This window comes from Malassezia globosa (assembly GCF_000181695.2).
Source record: "Malassezia globosa CBS 7966 chromosome Unknown mgl_sf_7.1, whole genome shotgun sequence".
Taxonomy (NCBI): Eukaryota; Fungi; Basidiomycota; class Malasseziomycetes; order Malasseziales; family Malasseziaceae; genus Malassezia; species Malassezia globosa.
Window position 1 is genome coordinate 512,378 of NW_001849865.1, and position 17,919 is coordinate 530,296.

The 17,919-nt window shown below is 53.2% G+C and overlaps 9 protein-coding genes across 9 annotated transcripts; 5 read left to right on the top strand and 4 right to left on the bottom strand.

Annotated features, from left to right (window-relative positions):
• Positions 1-97: 97 nt before the first annotated feature.
• MGL_3013 (uncharacterized protein) lies at positions 98-1,569 on the bottom strand (the record flags this gene model as incomplete). The annotated part of the gene is made up of 3 exons (XM_001729975.1): positions 98-1,091; positions 1,144-1,468; positions 1,551-1,569. 3 exons carry the CDS (start codon positions 1,567-1,569, stop codon positions 98-100), a joined length of 1,338 nt encoding a protein of 445 aa, XP_001730027.1.
• A 384-nt stretch (positions 1,570-1,953) lies between these two features.
• Positions 1,954-4,691, top strand: MGL_3014 (uncharacterized protein; the record flags this gene model as incomplete). Its single annotated transcript, XM_001729976.1, has 2 exons — positions 1,954-3,630; positions 3,807-4,691. The coding sequence occupies 2 exons, from the start codon at positions 1,954-1,956 to the stop codon at positions 4,689-4,691; spliced, it is 2,562 nt and encodes an 853-aa protein (XP_001730028.1).
• Positions 4,692-5,032: 341 nt separating this feature from the next.
• MGL_3015 (uncharacterized protein) lies at positions 5,033-6,229 on the bottom strand (the record flags this gene model as incomplete). Its single annotated transcript, XM_001729977.1, has 1 exon — positions 5,033-6,229. The coding sequence occupies one exon, from the start codon at positions 6,227-6,229 to the stop codon at positions 5,033-5,035; it is 1,197 nt and encodes a 398-aa protein (XP_001730029.1).
• A 1,080-nt stretch (positions 6,230-7,309) lies between these two features.
• Positions 7,310-8,124, top strand: MGL_3016 (uncharacterized protein; the record flags this gene model as incomplete). The annotated part of the gene is made up of 2 exons (XM_001729978.1): positions 7,310-7,946; positions 7,994-8,124. The coding sequence occupies 2 exons, from the start codon at positions 7,310-7,312 to the stop codon at positions 8,122-8,124; spliced, it is 768 nt and encodes a 255-aa protein (XP_001730030.1).
• A 470-nt stretch (positions 8,125-8,594) lies between these two features.
• On the top strand, positions 8,595-10,139 carry MGL_3017 (uncharacterized protein; the record flags this gene model as incomplete). The annotated part of the gene is made up of 1 exon (XM_001729979.1): positions 8,595-10,139. One exon carries the CDS (start codon positions 8,595-8,597, stop codon positions 10,137-10,139), a length of 1,545 nt encoding a protein of 514 aa, XP_001730031.1.
• Positions 10,140-10,250: 111 nt separating this feature from the next.
• Positions 10,251-12,770, bottom strand: MGL_3018 (uncharacterized protein; the record flags this gene model as incomplete). Its single annotated transcript, XM_001729980.1, has 1 exon — positions 10,251-12,770. The coding sequence occupies one exon, from the start codon at positions 12,768-12,770 to the stop codon at positions 10,251-10,253; it is 2,520 nt and encodes an 839-aa protein (XP_001730032.1).
• Positions 12,771-13,409: 639 nt separating this feature from the next.
• MGL_3019 (uncharacterized protein) lies at positions 13,410-14,072 on the top strand (the record flags this gene model as incomplete). The annotated part of the gene is made up of 1 exon (XM_001729981.1): positions 13,410-14,072. One exon carries the CDS (start codon positions 13,410-13,412, stop codon positions 14,070-14,072), a length of 663 nt encoding a protein of 220 aa, XP_001730033.1.
• Positions 14,073-14,554: 482 nt separating this feature from the next.
• On the top strand, positions 14,555-15,307 carry MGL_3020 (uncharacterized protein; the record flags this gene model as incomplete). Its single annotated transcript, XM_001729982.1, has 1 exon — positions 14,555-15,307. One exon carries the CDS (start codon positions 14,555-14,557, stop codon positions 15,305-15,307), a length of 753 nt encoding a protein of 250 aa, XP_001730034.1.
• Positions 15,308-15,373: 66 nt separating this feature from the next.
• On the bottom strand, positions 15,374-17,816 carry MGL_3021 (uncharacterized protein; the record flags this gene model as incomplete). Its single annotated transcript, XM_001729983.1, has 2 exons — positions 15,374-17,326; positions 17,463-17,816. 2 exons carry the CDS (start codon positions 17,814-17,816, stop codon positions 15,374-15,376), a joined length of 2,307 nt encoding a protein of 768 aa, XP_001730035.1.
• Positions 17,817-17,919: the final 103 nt, after the last annotated feature.

Genomic DNA, 17,919 nt, shown 5'->3' on the forward strand with positions numbered 1-17,919 from the left:
AGAAAAAAATACGCTGGCATTTCATAAGAAAGAACCAAAATACCTTTTCGCCTTGGTACTTTCGCGAGAAGAAGTAGGAGATATGCAGTGAAAAGACTTAGTCGCCCTTTCCGTCGCCGAGTTCATAATCCTCCAACAGAGGCGGAATGAGAAATGCGACTTGGTCGTCATCGTCGCCGTACATATCTGGAGAGCAAGAGGTCGTTGGCCTTCGCACGTCTGCTGCTAATGTTGAAAAGGAGCGATTCAAATCTGTGGGTACGCCCATGCTCGGCAATGACGTCTCAGGTACTGGGCCGTTAGCAAAGAGATCGACAAAGTCAATTTCTTCCTGTTGTTGTCGCTGGTCTTCATGCAGCTCATCAAGATCAAACTCGTTCTCCCGCTCCTCATACTCGACGTTTTTCTCAAGCTCTTCAAATCCTGGCGCATAAGCACTCCAGATTTCCGTCATCTTTGTTGACCATAAGTAAACGTCGCCTGAAGATGCGATAGAGGCCACTTGCGGCTTTACTGGGTGCCATTGAGCATATACCAAAGGTTCGTTAGGTCCTTCTAGAATTTTGACCAAAACACCAGCATCGCGATCCCATATATATACATTGTGCGTGGTGTCCTGAGCCGCGCCGCCCATCACGTACTCCGAATCTTGACTAAACCCAACCCCACTCCATGGCGTTCGTCCTACCATGTCCTGGAATTTGTGCGTGTGAATCAAGTGAATTGGTGTGCCCCATGTGTCAAACGCAATCTTGAACGTGCGAACTGTGCGATCGTTCAGATTTACAACCATGTGTTTTCCCTGTGCATCCAAATGCATTTCACGAACCATAGAAGTACCGACACTAAATGGCTCTGAACGCATTACGTGACCACTTTGCGAATTGATCAAGACCACGACCCCTTTGTTCGTGCCCGCAAAGATCCATCGAGCATCGGGTGAAAAGCATCCAGTCGTTACGGCAAATGCACCGTGCACTGGGATGCGCAGTGGCGCGGTGCTTGTATTCCCACTGCTCTCGACAGAGTGCCAGGTCGGGAAATGCACCAGAAACGCCTCGCGAGTTTCGAGAACTACGAAAAGGGTACGACTTGATTTGTTAGTGGGTGTTGGCATCCTTGAAATGAAGCAGGAAAACGTACCTAGAGCAAGGCGAAAAGCGAACGAGCGAAACAGGGGCCGAAAAACGCAATGTTCGCACGCATTTAGCTGGTCCATTACGCAAATCCCATATATGTACATTCCAATCCAATGAGGATGACGCCAAGTATCTTCCCAACGGCGACCAACACACAGACGTGATGTTTTTTACATGCGCTTGAAACCAGCGCAAAATACCGCGCGTCTCAACGTCATAAAGTGCAATGTAGTAGTCCGACCGCCCAACAGCAAGGTACTGGCCTGCAAACAAGCCACGACCATGATTAAAGGCAAGGCACGTAGCATCAGCATTTTCAAACAGTCCTTCTATGCGCTCAGGTGTATCGCGCGCGAATGGATCTTCTTGATCAGTATACCATTCATCCCGCCTTTCAATACCTATACGTACTCAAGAGTTGCGCATTCATCAATCCGGGCGTACCTGGCGTGGCGGACCTTGACTCATCATTGCCATCTGCCACACTTTCTTCGGCCCCGCCCGCCAGCGTCCGATCTTTCGAGATCGGGGTATACCTGCTTCCACTGCATCGAACATGCGCGCGCCGACTCAACGAAAAAGAAATGAAAATTTACCGCACGCTGTCGCGCTCACACCTCCGCGTGGAGGGGATGCGCACATTTCATGCGAGTCACATGACAGACGAGAAGGCACAGGATGGAGCCCGAAGCGTGTAGAACTCGGAGAGCGTGCGCACGGGCCATATATGCACCCGGAATCACCCTACACGGTCATGCGTATTTAAAGTTTCCATGGCAGCAGACATCTCGCACCAGTCGCATCACAAACATACATGTCTGGCTTTGATTTCACAGACCGCGCACAGAACTCTCTGGCCGCGGCATTTCAACTAGCGAAAGATTATGCACATGCACAACTAGCGCCTTCGCACATCGCGCTAGCTTTACTTAATGATGATACCTCTAATTCAACAGGCGTGCAAAGCACGAATAAAGACTCACAGTCGCTCTTCAAGAGCATCTGTGAAAAGACCGGCGTCAGTGTTCCAGACTTGGAGAACAAGCTACGTGCGGCACTACGGAAGATCCCACAGCAATCGCCTGCCCCTGACGATGTGAGTTTGACGGGGGCCGCAAGTAAGATTATGAAGAACGCTCAGCAATACAAGACACAGCAGCGGGATGCGTTTATTGCACAGGACCACGTGCTTCTTGCGTTGCTGGAAGACTCGAGCATAAACAATATGCTGAAGGAGGCCGGCCTTGCAAACCCGGACCTCATGAAGAATGCCATTACACAAGCGCGTGGTGGCCGACATATTGACTCGAAAACAGCTGAAGCTGGCTACGATGCGATGGGCAAATACTGTACTGACCTCACGGCCCTCGCCGCGGAAGGCAAGCTGGACCCTGTAATTGGTCGTGACAATGAGATCCGCCGCGTTGTTCGTGTCCTGTCGCGACGAACGAAAAACAATGCTGTGTTGATTGGTAGTCCGGGTGTGGGTAAGACCGCGGTTGTGGAAGGACTGGCACAACGTGTTATTGATCGCGATGTGCCTCCAAATCTGCTTGGCAAGATCTATTCCCTCGACATGGGCGGATTAATGGCTGGTGCCAAATACAAGGGTGAATACGAGGAACGTGTAAAGGCGGTGCTAAGTGACATTGAAAAGATGACCAATGATGGCACACCATGCATTTTGTTCATCGACGAAATGCACCTCATGATGGCTGGCAAGGGCGGTGATACTGGCATGGATGCCGCAAACCTGCTGAAGCCCATGTTGGCGCGTGGCAAGCTGCGCTGCATCGGTGCAACGACGCTGAATGAGTACCGTCAGAGCATCGAGAAGGATGCAGCCCTTGAGCGCCGCTTTCAGCAAGTCATCGTCGAAGAACCTACGGTCGAGGACACGATAGCGATCTTGCGTGGACTCCGGGAGAAGTATGAAGTGCACCATGGTGTGCGCATCCTCGACGCTGCGGTTGTATCGGCTGCCCAGCTTGCTAAGCGCTACCTTACAGCGCGCAAGCTCCCTGACTCGGCTATTGACCTGGTCGACGAAAGCTGTGCGGATGTAACTGTGTCGCGCGAAACTGTGCCAGAAGCCATCGACACTTTGGAACGCCGCAAGGTACGCCTGCAAATTGCCATGACGGCGCTGGAGCGTGAAAAAGACCCGCAAAGCAAGGAACGACTTGAAGAAACCCGCCAAGAACTTGCTCATTTGGACGACGAGCTCGCGCCGATGAAGGCGGAGTTTGAGGCGCAACGTGCTAAGGGAGACGAGCTGAACAATGTGCGTCGCAAGATCGAGGAGCTTCGTGCCAAGGCGAGTGATGCAGAGCGTCGCTACGACCTCGAGACAGCAAGTGACCTTATGTATTATGCGATTCCCGACTTGGAGAAGCGAGCGGAGCAGCTGCAAGAGCAAGCACGGAAAGACGAGGCGGAAGGCAAGACAAGCCAGGCGAACACGGTGACGAGCGAAAACATCGCATCGATTGTAAGTCGCTGGACAGGCATTCCAGTTTCAAAGATGATGGAGAGCGAGCGTGTGAAGCTATTGAGGCTCGAAAGGATCTTGCAACGTGACGTCGTCGGTCAAGAAGATGCAGTGAAAGCAGTGGCACAAGCCCTTCGTCTCTCGCGCCTCTGCGCGCAGTGGCCTTTCGACAGCAGAACCGACCGATTGCGAGCTTCTTGTTCTGCGGCCCGTCGGGCACGGGTAAGACGCTCATGAGCAAGACGCTCGCCTCTTACATGTTCGACGATCCCGATGCGATGGTTCGCATTGACGCGAGCGAGTACTCTGAGAAGCACAGTATTTCGCGCCTGATCGGAGCACCACCGGGCTATGTGGGCTTTGACGAGGGTGGCGTGCTAACAGAAGCGGTGCGGCGCCGGCCATTCTCAATTGTGCTGATCGATGAGATCGAGAAGGCCGCACGCGAATTCGTGCAGCTGTTCCTTCAGGTGTTGGATGAAGGACGTCTACAGGACAGTCAGGGGCGCCTTGTTTCGTTCCGCAACACAATCATTATCATGACGAGTAACTTGGGCTCAAGCTTCATCAACGAGTCTGAGGACGAGGACCTGACAGAGTCTGTGCGCCAACTCGTGCAAGGAGCGATTTCGGCACATTTCCCGCCAGAGTTCATCAACCGAATCGACAGCATAGTGACATTCCGCAAACTTGGACGTGTTGATGTGCGCCGGATCGTGGATATCCGCATCAAGGAGCTGCAAAAGAGACTCATTGAGAACGGACGCCAGTCGCGACTCGTTGTGGACGAAGAGGCGAAAGACTGGCTTGGCAGTATCGGATATTCGCCGACCATGGGAGCGCGTCCCCTGGGCCGTGCGATCCAGGACCAGCTGCTGAACCCACTAAGTATGCTTATTCTTCGAGGCCAAATCCACAATGACGATCCTGAAATCCACATCTCATTCGACAAGTACCGCAATGCACTCACGGTGCAGGCAAATCATGAGGCAGTGGCCGGCTTCTTGGATGACGACGATGTTGACATGGACGAGGACGATTTAGAAGACCCATTAGATTAAATGTAGAAATGAGTATGCTATAAACTGTAACAATGATGATCTAATGCGAGATAATGAAGTGATAAAGTGAGCGCTTGAAATGTGTCTAGTCAAGCGAAAGAATCTTGACCCCGTAGCATCAAGGTCCTATGACCTGCAGCAAAAGCTCTCGACACATAAGAATGGTGTTGAAGACATTTGACTTGGCATGTAGGCGTGTGGAGTGTGGAGTGTGGATATAATAATGCAAAGATAGAAAAGCATGGTATAGGGAGCAGATGCAAGCATAAAAGCCAAAAATAGATTGCTGTCGTTCCTGCGTAGCAACATAAAAAACACACGGATCACGAACACATCCAAGCCTAGTTGAAGGATCGCGACGCGAGATACGGAGTTGATGCCGCATAAGAAGAAGCCATCGCTCCGTTGGGCCTAAGTTGAACAAACCTGTGCATGTCTCTAGCATCGTAGCCGTCCATAGGATGAGTGATGGATGGGATGCCGGCACCGTGCGTTACAGCCTGAGAAGAAAGGACGCGAGGCGAGAAATTCGGATCCGTAGCGTAGACGACCAGTGGATTAGGAGGCATAAGCGTCGTTGCCATAGACGATGGAGATGACGACGATGTCGCTGCTGGTGTGCTATCGCCAAACTCCGGACTCGGCTCCAAGTGCACGCTACCGTAAGGGGCAGCGGTAGACATGGAGGAGCGTGACAAGCTTGGCAATGATTCGTTCGGCGCGGTATCCGACATGGTAGTGCCCATGGCATGGGTATGAATAAGCTGAGACTTGAGAAAAACAACTTCTGAGCGCAGTGCTTCGACAGTCGTGCGAAGCGAGTTATTCTCACTCTCGAGAAAGTCGACTCTAGCCTGTAACGATGCAAGCCATGCCTTCTTACGTTGTCGGCACTTGAGTGCTGCCTGTCTGTTGCGCTCTAAGAAGCTCTTGCGCTTGGAGGAAGAGGAGCTCTCAGAATATTCAGAATTACACTCAACAAGCACGTCCGAAGCGTCTGAGGATGAGTGCCATGCCATGACTGACCGTTCGTCGCATCCACCCGCGTCAACATTCGTGGGTGAGCGTGACAGCGGCGATACGGCTAACAACCGCGAGCTCTTCCTTTCAACAGGAGACAAGCTCAGACTGGAGTTACCCTCATGCATACACGTAAAAGGTCCTTCTACCGTCACTTGAGATAGACGACGGGAGACAGACTCAGGATCGGAACTGGACCCGTGACCCACATGAAACGATGTATTTTGAGATGCGGTGCTCGCACGTCTTGATGCTTTCGAAAGAATGGACGAATCTGATGCAGCAGCCAAAGTGCTATTATCATCAAGTGCTGGGTACACTGACGGGAGAGAGCATGTATGATACGAAAGCTGACGCGGCACATGTGACGTATCGGCCACGCGTTTGATCGATCGTGCAGTGTCTGTTGAGTTGTCAGCGACAGGTACGCATTCACACATTGACATAGAGACAGCCTCCAACAAAACAGGAGCAGATGCATGTGTGCGATGGGAACGGATATCTAGTTTTCCTCTCATTATCGCTGCCTTTGCAGATTCGTCCATCACAGGCATCGAGCAAGACAGGCGATGATCGTGAGCACAACCCGTAGATTCAGTCAGTTGACCATCACAAGAGCTGGGTGCATGTTCTGTTTGTAAATCCTTATCATACGATGCGGTGGCGGAACAATTCAACATATATCTTGGTGTGTGCGATGACATAGCAATGGAAGAATGAAAGAACTCGCACAAGAGGAGGGAGACTGCCCTGCTCTGTACACAACAAAAAATTTGAGTGTGTAGATAGATACGTCTAATTCACGTAAATGTGATGCGTGTATGAAAGGAGCCGATAAGGAACAAGCAAGAGCGTGGTCTTGCGTTGAAGAGAAAGAGAGAGTTTTGCCCGAATCGTTCTAGAGTTAGAGAAAAGAACTACAGAAGGAAGACAAAATCCCAAGGTCAAAGATTGTTAACAGACATGCAGCTCCGATACACATGCATGGAGCCACAGGCGCAAGCAGGCACACGTAAAAAGAGCGTCTCGAGACGAACCAAGCGAGTGGACCTGCGAGTGGACCTGCGAGTGGACCTGCGAGTGGACCTTCCTGGAGCTGACGTTCTAGACACTGATGGAACACACGAGCTAAATTCGAAGTGAGCAATCTATTGGCACGTGGCGTGTACCTCGCACTTTCGAGCGGGGGAGGGAGGGTGAAAGGGGACTGAGGAGATATCCCTGTCTCCACGCCCTATTAGTAAAATACACATAATTGCAAAACTGCCCATGCGCAGCGATGCAAGCGAAGTCGACCGAACACAAGCCGTACTACTTCGTCTCATACGAAACGTCGTGAATATGAACGCCGAAGGAGTATCGACCGCACCGGCCAATGTGCCTTCGCATGGAAAGACAGGAAACAGGATGAGCAGCAGGGTTCGTAGGAATTTGGAACGCTTACATGCGCAGGTGCAAGTCAAGAATATCAGTGCACAGACAAACATTGCGAGCCTGCTTGAATTCCTGGGACGCGAAGGCGATGTGTATGTATATGAACAGTCACATGCGGGCGGATTCGGGTATCAGGGATAGTATACTTACGCGGCAGTGTGTCTATGGAGCTGCGCACAGTGAAGCGCCGTGGCAATGTGATGATTAGGGCGCAAGTCACATACAGGAAACCTGTGAGTGCAGCAGCTGCGGCGGAGACGCTGGATGGCTCGGAGCTGGACGGCAGTAAGCTGGATGTAAAGCAGCATGTTCCGAAGCGCTTCCTTCAGGGAGAGCAAAAGGGTGGCTCGGGCACTCAGCCAAATGATGATGCCACAGAAAACGATGGTGATGGCAATGATGAAGCGCACCATGATGATCAGCATGACGAGAACAATGCTGGCGCAGGAGATGGAGAGTCCTCTCCGGCTGACGGTGGCAACGCAACTAGTGGTACGCCTTTGAAAGCCAAAAGGTCCAAGCCAGGCGCTCCTCGCCGTCCCAAGTCGAAACCGGCGAAGGGCGAGCCCAGTGAGACAGTCTTGTACGTGTCGCACTTGGCGTACTCTGTGAACAACGACAAGCTGATGGAGTTGTTCGCTCCCTATAATGTAAAGAGTGCGCAAGTTGTGTACAACCGCTTCCGACCGAGGCAGTCGCGTGGCTTTGCTTTCGTGGATTTCCACTCCAAGCAGGACCAAGAAAAGGCCATGGCTGAAAAGAACGGCACTGAGCTTATGGGACGTACGCTCAACGTTTCGAGTACGTATTTCTGACAAATTGAAGAACTGACATATGTCTCTTCTCAGTCGCCCTTCAGCAGCCAGAGAATGACAACGAGAATGGTGGCCATAATGGCCAGGATCTAGAGCCGAGTCAGGAGCAGGACCAGAGTCAGGCTCAAGGTCAAAACCAAGATGCGCCTCTGGATGTCGACTAACGTGTGAGGATACACACATGGATTGTCGGCCAAGTTTCGCGCTTGCCTCCCAACCCACGCACCATAGGATGTAGGTAAGTATATTAGACTACATCGTATCTTTCTCTCTCTTTCTCTTTTCATGGTATGCCAATACAGGTGGTGCTTCTGGCGGTGCAAGTGGCGCGGCATATCGGTGGGAATTGTAGCTGAACAAGTGCATGGAATTCGGCCTGACTGCAAGCGACAGTGAGTTGTTCGGGCGACCAAGGGGCGTACATTCTCATTTAGCAAAGCAAGAGACTTTGTCACCCGCTCTGGCTTAGCATTGTGTCTTTCGGAGTAGTAGGGTTGGGGGGTAGAAGTGGGTGAAAAAGTACCCTCTTGTTTCGACAGGCAGGTTTCCAAACAGGATTTATTTTTGGCTGTCGGTCCACAAAATGTGGGGTTCACAACGGAATCAATCAATCACTACACCAATGGACTCGATCATGAAAACCACACCTGCAGATACAATTCCCGCGCTCGTAGGTCGACTCCGTGCGACGTTTCTCACGGGCAAGACACGTTGCGTTGAGTATCGGAAAAACCAACTGAAGCAGCTATACTTTCTGGTCAAAGATAATGAGGAGGCATTCGTCGACGCCATTGGGCAAGACTTAGGACGACCAGGCATGGAAACGACATTTGCAGAAGTGATTGGGATCGAGAACGATCTTGCTACAAGCATATCGCAACTGAGCAAGTGGTCAAAGGATGAATGCGTGGGCGCCGGACCGCCGTTCATGCTGCACGGCACGAAGATCCGCAAAGACCCGAAAGGCACTGTGCTCGTATTAGGAGCCTGGAACTATCCGATCACTGTACAGCTGGGTCCCATGGTAGGTGCGATTGCAGCAGGAAACACAGTCATCCTGAAACCGTCGGAACTATCGCCACACACGGCGCAGCTCATCGCTGATTTGTGGTCCAAGTACATGGATACAGAAACGACCGCAGTCGTCAATGGAGGCATCCCCGAGGCGACTGCGTTGTTGGACCAGCGCTTCGAGCACATCTTCTATACGGGGAATGGCCGCGTCGGCCGTATTGTGGCAGAAAAAGCGGCGCGTTGGCTGTGCCCAGTATCGCTCGAGCTGGGCGGCAAGTCGCCAGTCATTGTTGATGCCTCAGCGGACTTGAAGATCGCAGCGCATCGAACACTGTGGGCGAAAGCGTTCAATGCGGGTCAGACGTGTGTGGCGCCAGACTATTGCCTTGTGGATCGACGGGTGCAAGACAAGTTTGCGCATGAGCTCCTGCAAGCGCAGCGCGAGTTTTGGCCATCGAGGGACCACCAGGAGCGTGATTTTGGCCGCATCGTGTCAGACAACCATTGGAAGCGAATTCACAGCCTTGTTTCTTCGTCGAAAGCTGAGCTTGTGGTGGGTGGCACAGCTGGCGCGGACCAGGCGAAAAGGTTCATCCCACTCACGATCTTGAAAAACGTCGACGCGTCTGACTCGGTCATGACGGACGAAATCTTTGGACCTGTCCTGCCGATTGTCCCATTTGATACGATCCGCGATGCCGTGGACTTTGTCAATGAGCGAGACCAGCCACTGGCACTGTACGTCTTTACGAGTTGCAACGAGACACGCGACTACATTCTGGCATACACACGCTCAGGCGGCGTGGTGCGAGGCGATTGCTTGCTGCACTATGCGATTGACAGCCTGCCATTTGGTGGCACAGGACCGTCGGGCTACGGCTCATATCACGGCAAGGCTGGGTTCGATTGCTTCACACATGAGCGGGCCGTCGTGGATGCACCCTCGTACGGCATGTTGGGCAAGCTTGTGGAAGTCGTCATGGCGCGTCGGTACCCACCTTATTCGAAGAGCAAGCTCGACTTTTTCCGTTTCGTGCTGCCGAAACTCGTCTGGTTTGGACGCCCGCCACAGCCGACGCGCTCTAGCAAATCGATCGACCACCCGCCATCCAAGGTACGTACTACCGCCCCACGACATGGTGGTCACCCGTTGTCACTAGTCTAACGATACCTGCAGGGAGCATGCTTGTCGGTCTGTACAATGAAAAAGATCCTCGCTTTACTGGTGGTGGTGCTTGTATGGTGGGGTCTTAAGTAAATTTACATACATTGTTCGTCAAAGACTATGGCCGTCCGTCACTGCATCGTCTTCTTCCTGAATCACAGCGGCTTGTACGTCGCGACGGATTTTGTGTCGTAGAGGAGTTCCCATGACGTCGGTATCAGGCACAGCGTATGTAGCAGGAAACGATGATGGACCAGTTGGCGTTGACGATGCCAGCGAGGCGGGTGGCACACCTGCAGCGATAGGACCTGAGGAAGCCCACCAACGTGGCCGCGGCATGGGGCACGGTGAGCCACGCCGTGGCCGTGCGCCGCATGTACGGTCCAAGCTCGTTGTTGACCGGGGGGCCTGGCCCAGTCCTCCAACAAACACGCACTCATCGTCAATCCAGTCATCCTCTTCGTCATCAGCGCCAACGAATGTGCGAGGACAGAGTGATAGGCTTTGAGATCGTGGGCTGGGAGACGGACCGGACCGTAGAGTTTGCACCTTGGCAGACTGCTGTTCTAAGCGACGAGTGCGCGGCTTGCGTTTGGGTGTTACAAGCGGCGATGAAAACAATGGTCCCCGGAATCCGAACGGCGAACGACTATGCTTCATGAATTGGACAGACGAAGCACCCATACTAGGGGAGAAGAGCTTGGGTGACGACTCTCGAACGTCCAGAGACGCGCGTTGCGCCTCCAGGCACGTGAGTGCACGATCGTCCAGCGATCGCGGATGTTGTGGGTCAAACGAGTAGGAGGACTGCGTGCTGCGTACATGGGGCGTGAAGCGGCCACCGCCGAGGCCTTGGTGTCGATGGATGCTGCGATCTCTTCGCAGACGATACACGTTGGATTCTGAGTCTCGACGGCGCCGGGGTGCGTGGCGAGACGGCTGGCTCGATGAGTGCACGAGTGGGAATGCACTGAACGACGGCAAAGATCCGGCACTGTTCACAGAAAGACGGCGCCCCACTGTCCTACTACTGCGCGAGACAGGGCGACTCGGCTGATCCTGCGACGACGAGACACGGCTCGAGCTGGATGGTGTGCGTTGTAGCAGGGGAAGTACGAGGGGCGGCAGTGGTGAGGGCATGGACGATGACTGTGCATCATGCTGAGAAAGCGATGGCAGCTCCTTCATGGGCGGGGACACTGGCTGAGAAGCCGGTGTAGATGACTCTCGCGATGCACATCCTGACGATAGAGAGGCTTTGCATGGGTAGCCGAGCGATGGAGACGACGACGACTTTTGCCGTGATATGTGCACGCCAGGCATGGCGAGAGCAAGAGACTCACGGGCGGATGGCTCGTCGATCGCATCAACAGACGCATTGCTGACAGTGTCTTGGAGCTCTTGCGTATGTCCTGACACGGCAGGATTGGCATTGCGACTGCCACAGCCGCCAGTAGTGCTGTGATGTGCGTCAGAGTCCTTGCGCTGGGCGCACCCGACTGCCGTGCTTCCCGATTTGGTCAGTGTACCCTCCGATAGATGAAGCGTGCTTCCGGTGGTCGGGAATGAGGAACGTTTCTGTGTTTGCTGAAGCAGGAGCCACCAAAATGCGCCGGCAGAGTCACATGCATGTGTCAGCACGCTATGACGGATCTGACCAACAGCGAGACCCAGAGCTTGCAAAGCATGAAGAAGCTGCTTTTCCTCGTCGCTTTCCATCAAAGGTGGGCGTGAGGTCGCGGGCCGTGCCGATCCGCCGTCCGTAGACGAAGGAGACGGATGTGCGTGGAGCCACGGATGACGCAAGATCAAGGAGATCGACGGACGGTGCACTGCTTCTTTTTGTAGCATGGAAAGAAGAAGGTCTTGAAGATCAAGCGAGAGGGAAGAAGGAATCACTGGCTCGCCATGCAAGATCTTCTCATACAACACAGCCTCGTTATCGTCATCAAAGGGCAAGGTTCCACACACAAGCGCGTACAGAATGACACCCATCGACCAAACGTCGACGGCCTCGCCCATGTAGCGGCGACCATCAAGCATTTCAGGTGCCGAGTACAGTGGTGTGCCACAACGAGTATCAAGGGCTTGATGTGCTTCAAACTCGCGAGTGAACCCAAAGTCACTCAGCTTCACTTGGCCCTTTCCATCGAGCAGGATGTTCTCGAGCTTCAGGTCGCGATGTACGATGCCCAGCTCATGTATGTATGAAACAGCAAGACACAGCTGGCTGAAAAGAGCACACGCTTCAGTCTCTGGCAACGCACCCCGTCGAGCAACGAGGTCATACAACTCGCCTCCTGTGCATAGTTCAGTGACCATCCAAATATGCGACTCTGTTTGGATCACCTCATACAGCTGCAGGACATTTGGATGATGCAGTCGCCGGTGGTGGTGGATCTCCCGCGTTAGACTCGCTACATGCTGTTTGGGTATCTGCTTCACAGCCACACGTGCATTGATCAGGCGGTGTGTCGCCAAGCGAACCTTGCCATACGTTCCCTGACCAATGGTCCGCTGCAATGTATACTGCCCTACGACAGGCAGCGCACTCGATGTAAGCTGTTTTCCCAACTCATGATAGGCGCACGTAAGATCGGCCCGTCGATTCCGCCCACGTCGGCCATACATGATGTGCTTCTGTGTGGGAGCAGCGATCAGTGATCTAGCCCAAGTGTCCGCAGCTTAGCTCAGGCTCTGTATTTGGAGTGATTCTCCGAAGGCCTAGTCACTAATCACTCGTTGTGACGTCACTTTCCTCTCCTCAGCGGCGGCCTAGTTATGTGTCCACTTGGCGAATTTGGTTGGCACTTCCACGCACAAACACAACACATATGCAAACCTGGGCCTGAATGGCCAGGGGGGGACATAGGGGGGTTGAGGACGTGGACAAGCGCGCGTACATGAGCTGAGTCAGTCTTATGTCACCTGGTCTGAGCGCGTGCGCACCACGGGTCCAAGCCGTCAAGTTCGGCGCTTGTCCACGCACAAGTGGGATTGGCCCAAAAGGCCGGAGTAATCATGCCCTGGCCGCGCGGCGGAAAGTCGCATGCGCGGAAGGACCGCAGGACATGTGGGTGTGGTGATTGGTGCGTGCACCCGGACAGTGAGCGAGTGCCTCGCGCCTGCGCAACCCTCTACTCCCCCTCCAACTTTCACCGCTTCCAAAGCCGTCCATCATGTCAGCTCCCTCTTAAGTATCGTGATGCCAAGTATGTATTCCTCACAGACTTTGATGGCACCATCACTCTACTGGACTCGAATGACCACATGGTCGATACAGTCGGCATGGGCTATACGGAGCGGCGCAAGATCAACGAGGAAATTGTGGCAGAGCGGATTGGATTCCGCGATGGTTTCCGACAAATGCTCGAATCTGTCAAGCATCCATTCGAGGAAATGAAGGAGCTTACACGCCGCGATGTGAAGTTAGACCCAGGCTTCAAGGAGTTCCATGCGTTTGCCAAGGAAAACCAAATCCCGATCGTCGTGGTGTCATCTGGCATGACGCCGATCATCCGTGCCATTTTCTCGAATTTGATTGGCGAGGAAGAAGCTGGCAAGCTTGATATCATTTCCAATGATGTCGAGTTTACGGACGCTGAAAAGGAAGGCAAGACTTGGCAGATCAAGTACCGCCACCCAGACAATTCGTACGGCCACGACAAGTCACTCAGCATTCTGCCGTACCGCGATCTTCCCAACCGGCCTCTCCTGTTCTTCGCTGGCGATGGCATCTCTGACATGTCAGCTGCTCGTCATGCAGATGTCCTCTTTGTCAAGGACAAGAAGGACAACGATCTCGCCCGCTACTGCGACAACAACAAGATCGGCTACCATCTGTTCAAGGACTGGACCGTGCCAAAGCAGATGATCCAGAAGTTTCTGAATGGCGAAATGACGCTGGATGAATTGGTCACACGTAAGGACTAGCGCTCGTACGCCATGTCGAGACAACGAACACGCTGTCTTTGGTTTTTTCTCGACCTTGAGGCTCTCTTCCTGGTTCATCTACGCATCATGTACGGTAATTAGTATGAATATATCTGAATGTGTGATTTTGTGTGTATTTGTGTTGTTTTTTTTTTGGGGGGGGTACATTTTCCTGTCCTCTATCTGCATAGACCTAGCCCCCCCCTCCCCCCTCGCAGCAGCTTCTCATAGTAAGTAGGGTACCAGCCGCATAAAGCTTGAGGTGTTTCCATACGCACGAAAAGCGTGCGTGTTGGTTGCTTGCCTCCACCGAACGTATGCACACCACGTGACTCACAGAGCGTGTCGTCATCTACCCCTTTGCCCTGCCCTCTTCTACGTGTCTAGTGCCGCGTGGCCTCTCATCGCCGTCGTCATCGACACACCTCGTTGCTCCAACGTCGAGCTCTTATTGTCGACAGCATCCACTCAACTGAGCTGCGATGAGTGCAGGAGCTGGAGAGGGCGCTTATAGCTTCTCCTTGACGACATTCTCGCCGAGCGGCAAGCTTGTGCAGATTGAACATGCGCTTGCAGCAGTAGGACAAGGCACTACGAGTCTCGGGATCAAGGCGTCGAACGCCGTCGTGATCGCGACGGAAAAGCGACCGCCATCGCCCCTAGTCGACGACTCCGCTATTGAAAAGGTTGCACTCGTATGTCCGAACATTGGTATTGTATATTCGGGCATGGGCCCCGATTTCCGCATTTTGCTTGCTCGCACCCGCAAGATCGCTCAGTCGTACTGGAAGATCTTCGGTGAATACCCCACAACCAAAGTGCTAGTGCAAGAGATCGCCACAGTGATGCAGGATGCGACACAGAGTGGTGGTGTGCGACCTTTTGGCGTATCGCTCCTCGTCGCTGGCTTCGATGCCGTGCGTGGCCCCTCGTTGTACCAAGTGGATCCCAGTGGCAGCTACTTTATGTGGAAGGCCACTGCTATGGGCAAGAATATGACCAATGCAAAAACGTTCCTGGAAAAGCGGTATAGTGATGACATCTCGTTGGAAGATGCGATTCACACAGCAATTCTCACGTTGAAAGAAGGCTTCGAGGGCCAAATGACTGAGAAAACCATCGAGATTGGCATCATTGGACATGCCACCAGAGCCACAGTCGGTGCGGGCACAGAACTTGTCCCAGTCTTCCGACGCCTCTCAGAACAAGAAGTCAAGGACTACTTGGCTTTGTAACGAGCAGCCACAGGCTCCTTGTTCAATTTCTCTGCAATGTTTTTGTTCCCTTTGTTCACCACCTTCCTATGGACCAGACGTTGCGGCCCGCATAGCATTCTTACTGGCACTCCGCGTAGGCTTTCGGCGTTCCTTGCGCCCAGAGCGTGCCTGTTCAGACAATGCTTCCACACCATAGCCCTGCTCGACACCAGCACCTTTGGATAGACCCATACCAAACGTCTCGGATGCAGCCTGCTTCTTGGCCTTCTTGGCCGCTCTTGCAGCTTCGCGTTCAGGTCGTGCGGAAGCGGACGGCGTCCATGAAATAGATGTGCCAGCGAATAGTGCATCATCTGATACTTGTGGACGCGAAGATTGACTGCGCGCACGATCACCGAGAGTTCGTTCGTCGTGGTCCTCGCCAGCGGCAGCAGCCTCGAATGAATGTACCATGCGAGGCATATGCTTTGGCTTGACATGCGAGGGTGCCGTATGAGACGCCGCTTTAGCTTTGTGCCTTTGATCTAGTTCTGGCTCTGGCTCTGGCTCAGACTCGGACTCGGACTCGGATTCAGCCATGTCTTCCTCGTCAGGATCAAGTGATTCCGCATCACTCTCCATTTCCTCAGCCAGAGCAGGCACCGTCTTGCGTTCCGACTCGCGCAGCGCAGGACGTGCCTGGAGCGAAGCACTTGGATGCAACAGAGCATACTCGCGGCTGGATTCATCGACTTGGAATTCAGGATTGGTGAACAACTCTTTGAATCGGTCATCGTGCAAGAGTGATTCGCTGCCATCTCCAGCATTTTGTGCCAGCTTTTCGGCTAAAGGACGGTTCACTTGCACATGACGACCAGGCTTCGACACTTGATGCACACTGCGGACGCGGCTCTCGGCCTCGCGCTCCAACTTTGCTTGGATCGCTCGCTGCTTGGCTTCGTCAAAGGCCTTGGGATGTGCGAGAAGACGAGCACGTTCATACAGCTTGAGAGCAAGGAAGTAACCATGCATGTAAGGCCGCAAGAGAGGTGTACCAATGAGATGTGTCAGTTCCAAACGTTCCAGCTCGGCTTGATCAACGAACTTGAAGTCCTCATACGCATTCACACCACTGCCTCCGACATTGGCCATATCCGTCATTTCAATTTCGTCCGTGATGTTATCGATAAAGCTGCACCAGCGAGGCGATGGACCTAGCGCAGGGACATACCAAGCAGCCATCTGTGTAGCTTCGACGGCCGCCATCAACAGTCCACTGCCTGGATACTGGATCACCTGATTCAGGTTCGTCAAGGCACCAGCCGGTGCCACGGACACCAAATTGTCGCCTGACTGCTTATCCCAGATCTTGATAACTTTCGCATCGGCACTAAGCACTTTGCCTTCTGCTTCAGAGCGTGTGCGTGTTTGCGTATCGTGGTTGGTATCGCCTGGCCAAGACAGAGACCGGATAGGTAGGCCAAATCCTTGATCCTTGGTCGTGTATGGCTTATCCATCCGTAGGTCGTATAAGAGGACGTGCCCTGTATTCGTCCCGACGGCCAAATTCAGCCCATCAGCAGCACTCGACAAAGACGTCACAGAGAGCGAGTTGGATGCCTGAGCCACCGCCTCGCCCTCTGGGTCGTCTGTCAGCTGAACGCCAGGCAACTGCCGACGAGCAGCAAGCAGAGCCGCATCCAGGACCGTCCGAGTTGCAATACTAAGAGAGCCGGCCTGCCGACGCATGCGAGGATCCCACAACTCCACAATGCCACTCCCTTCCGTGCCAAAGCTCAAAAGCCCGTGAGCCGGATTCACGTCCACTGCATTACAGCCATGCACTGTATTTCCTTGAGAACCTAACACATACGGCGAAAGGAAGCGTCCCTGATCCAAATTCAACCGATAAACCTCTTGACCAACAGCCCCAACGAGGGCATCAGCCGATGGATAGTGGTATGCCAGAGCCCGTCCGAAGCGCGGCAGTCGCACGCGCGTGTGCATTCCGCCTTGATTATGCAATTCAAGAGACCGATCACTTTGCAAATGCAGGGACTTGGTCCAGTCATCCGAAAGAAGCTGCAAAATGGTCAAAACGAAGCATAATTCAAGGATGAGTGAAAATGAGAGGTAAGTACATGGACACATGCAGCAAGAAAGACACGCTCGTGCGCATCAGCGACATACGTACCAGGAAGTCGACATTCTCAGCATCCGTGTGACGTTCAAACTTGAGACTTAGCTGCTCGCACTCCCACACACGTATCTGTGGCTTGTAACTGCCTGTAGCCATGATGTGCATGCCATCATTCGTGCAGCGAATCTTGTTACTGGCCACAGGGAATTCGAAGTCCTGAATCAACTCGATTTTCGAGAGGATCTTGTCATTTTCAATAGCTGCTTTGCGTTTCTTCCGTTTATTCGAAGATCCAGATCGACGCAATATATCTGGCAATGAGGTTGAATTGTACGACGCCTGCTCAGGTGCGGACGATGTCCCACCTGATACCGAATACACACGCGCCAGCTCAACAGAAGCTGACATGGTCGCGGAGTGAAACCTCCACACAAGAAACATTTTTTCTTTTCTTTTTACACGCCGACATGTTGACAACTGGAGGGGGGGGCGAGGAGAGAGTGGTGATGAA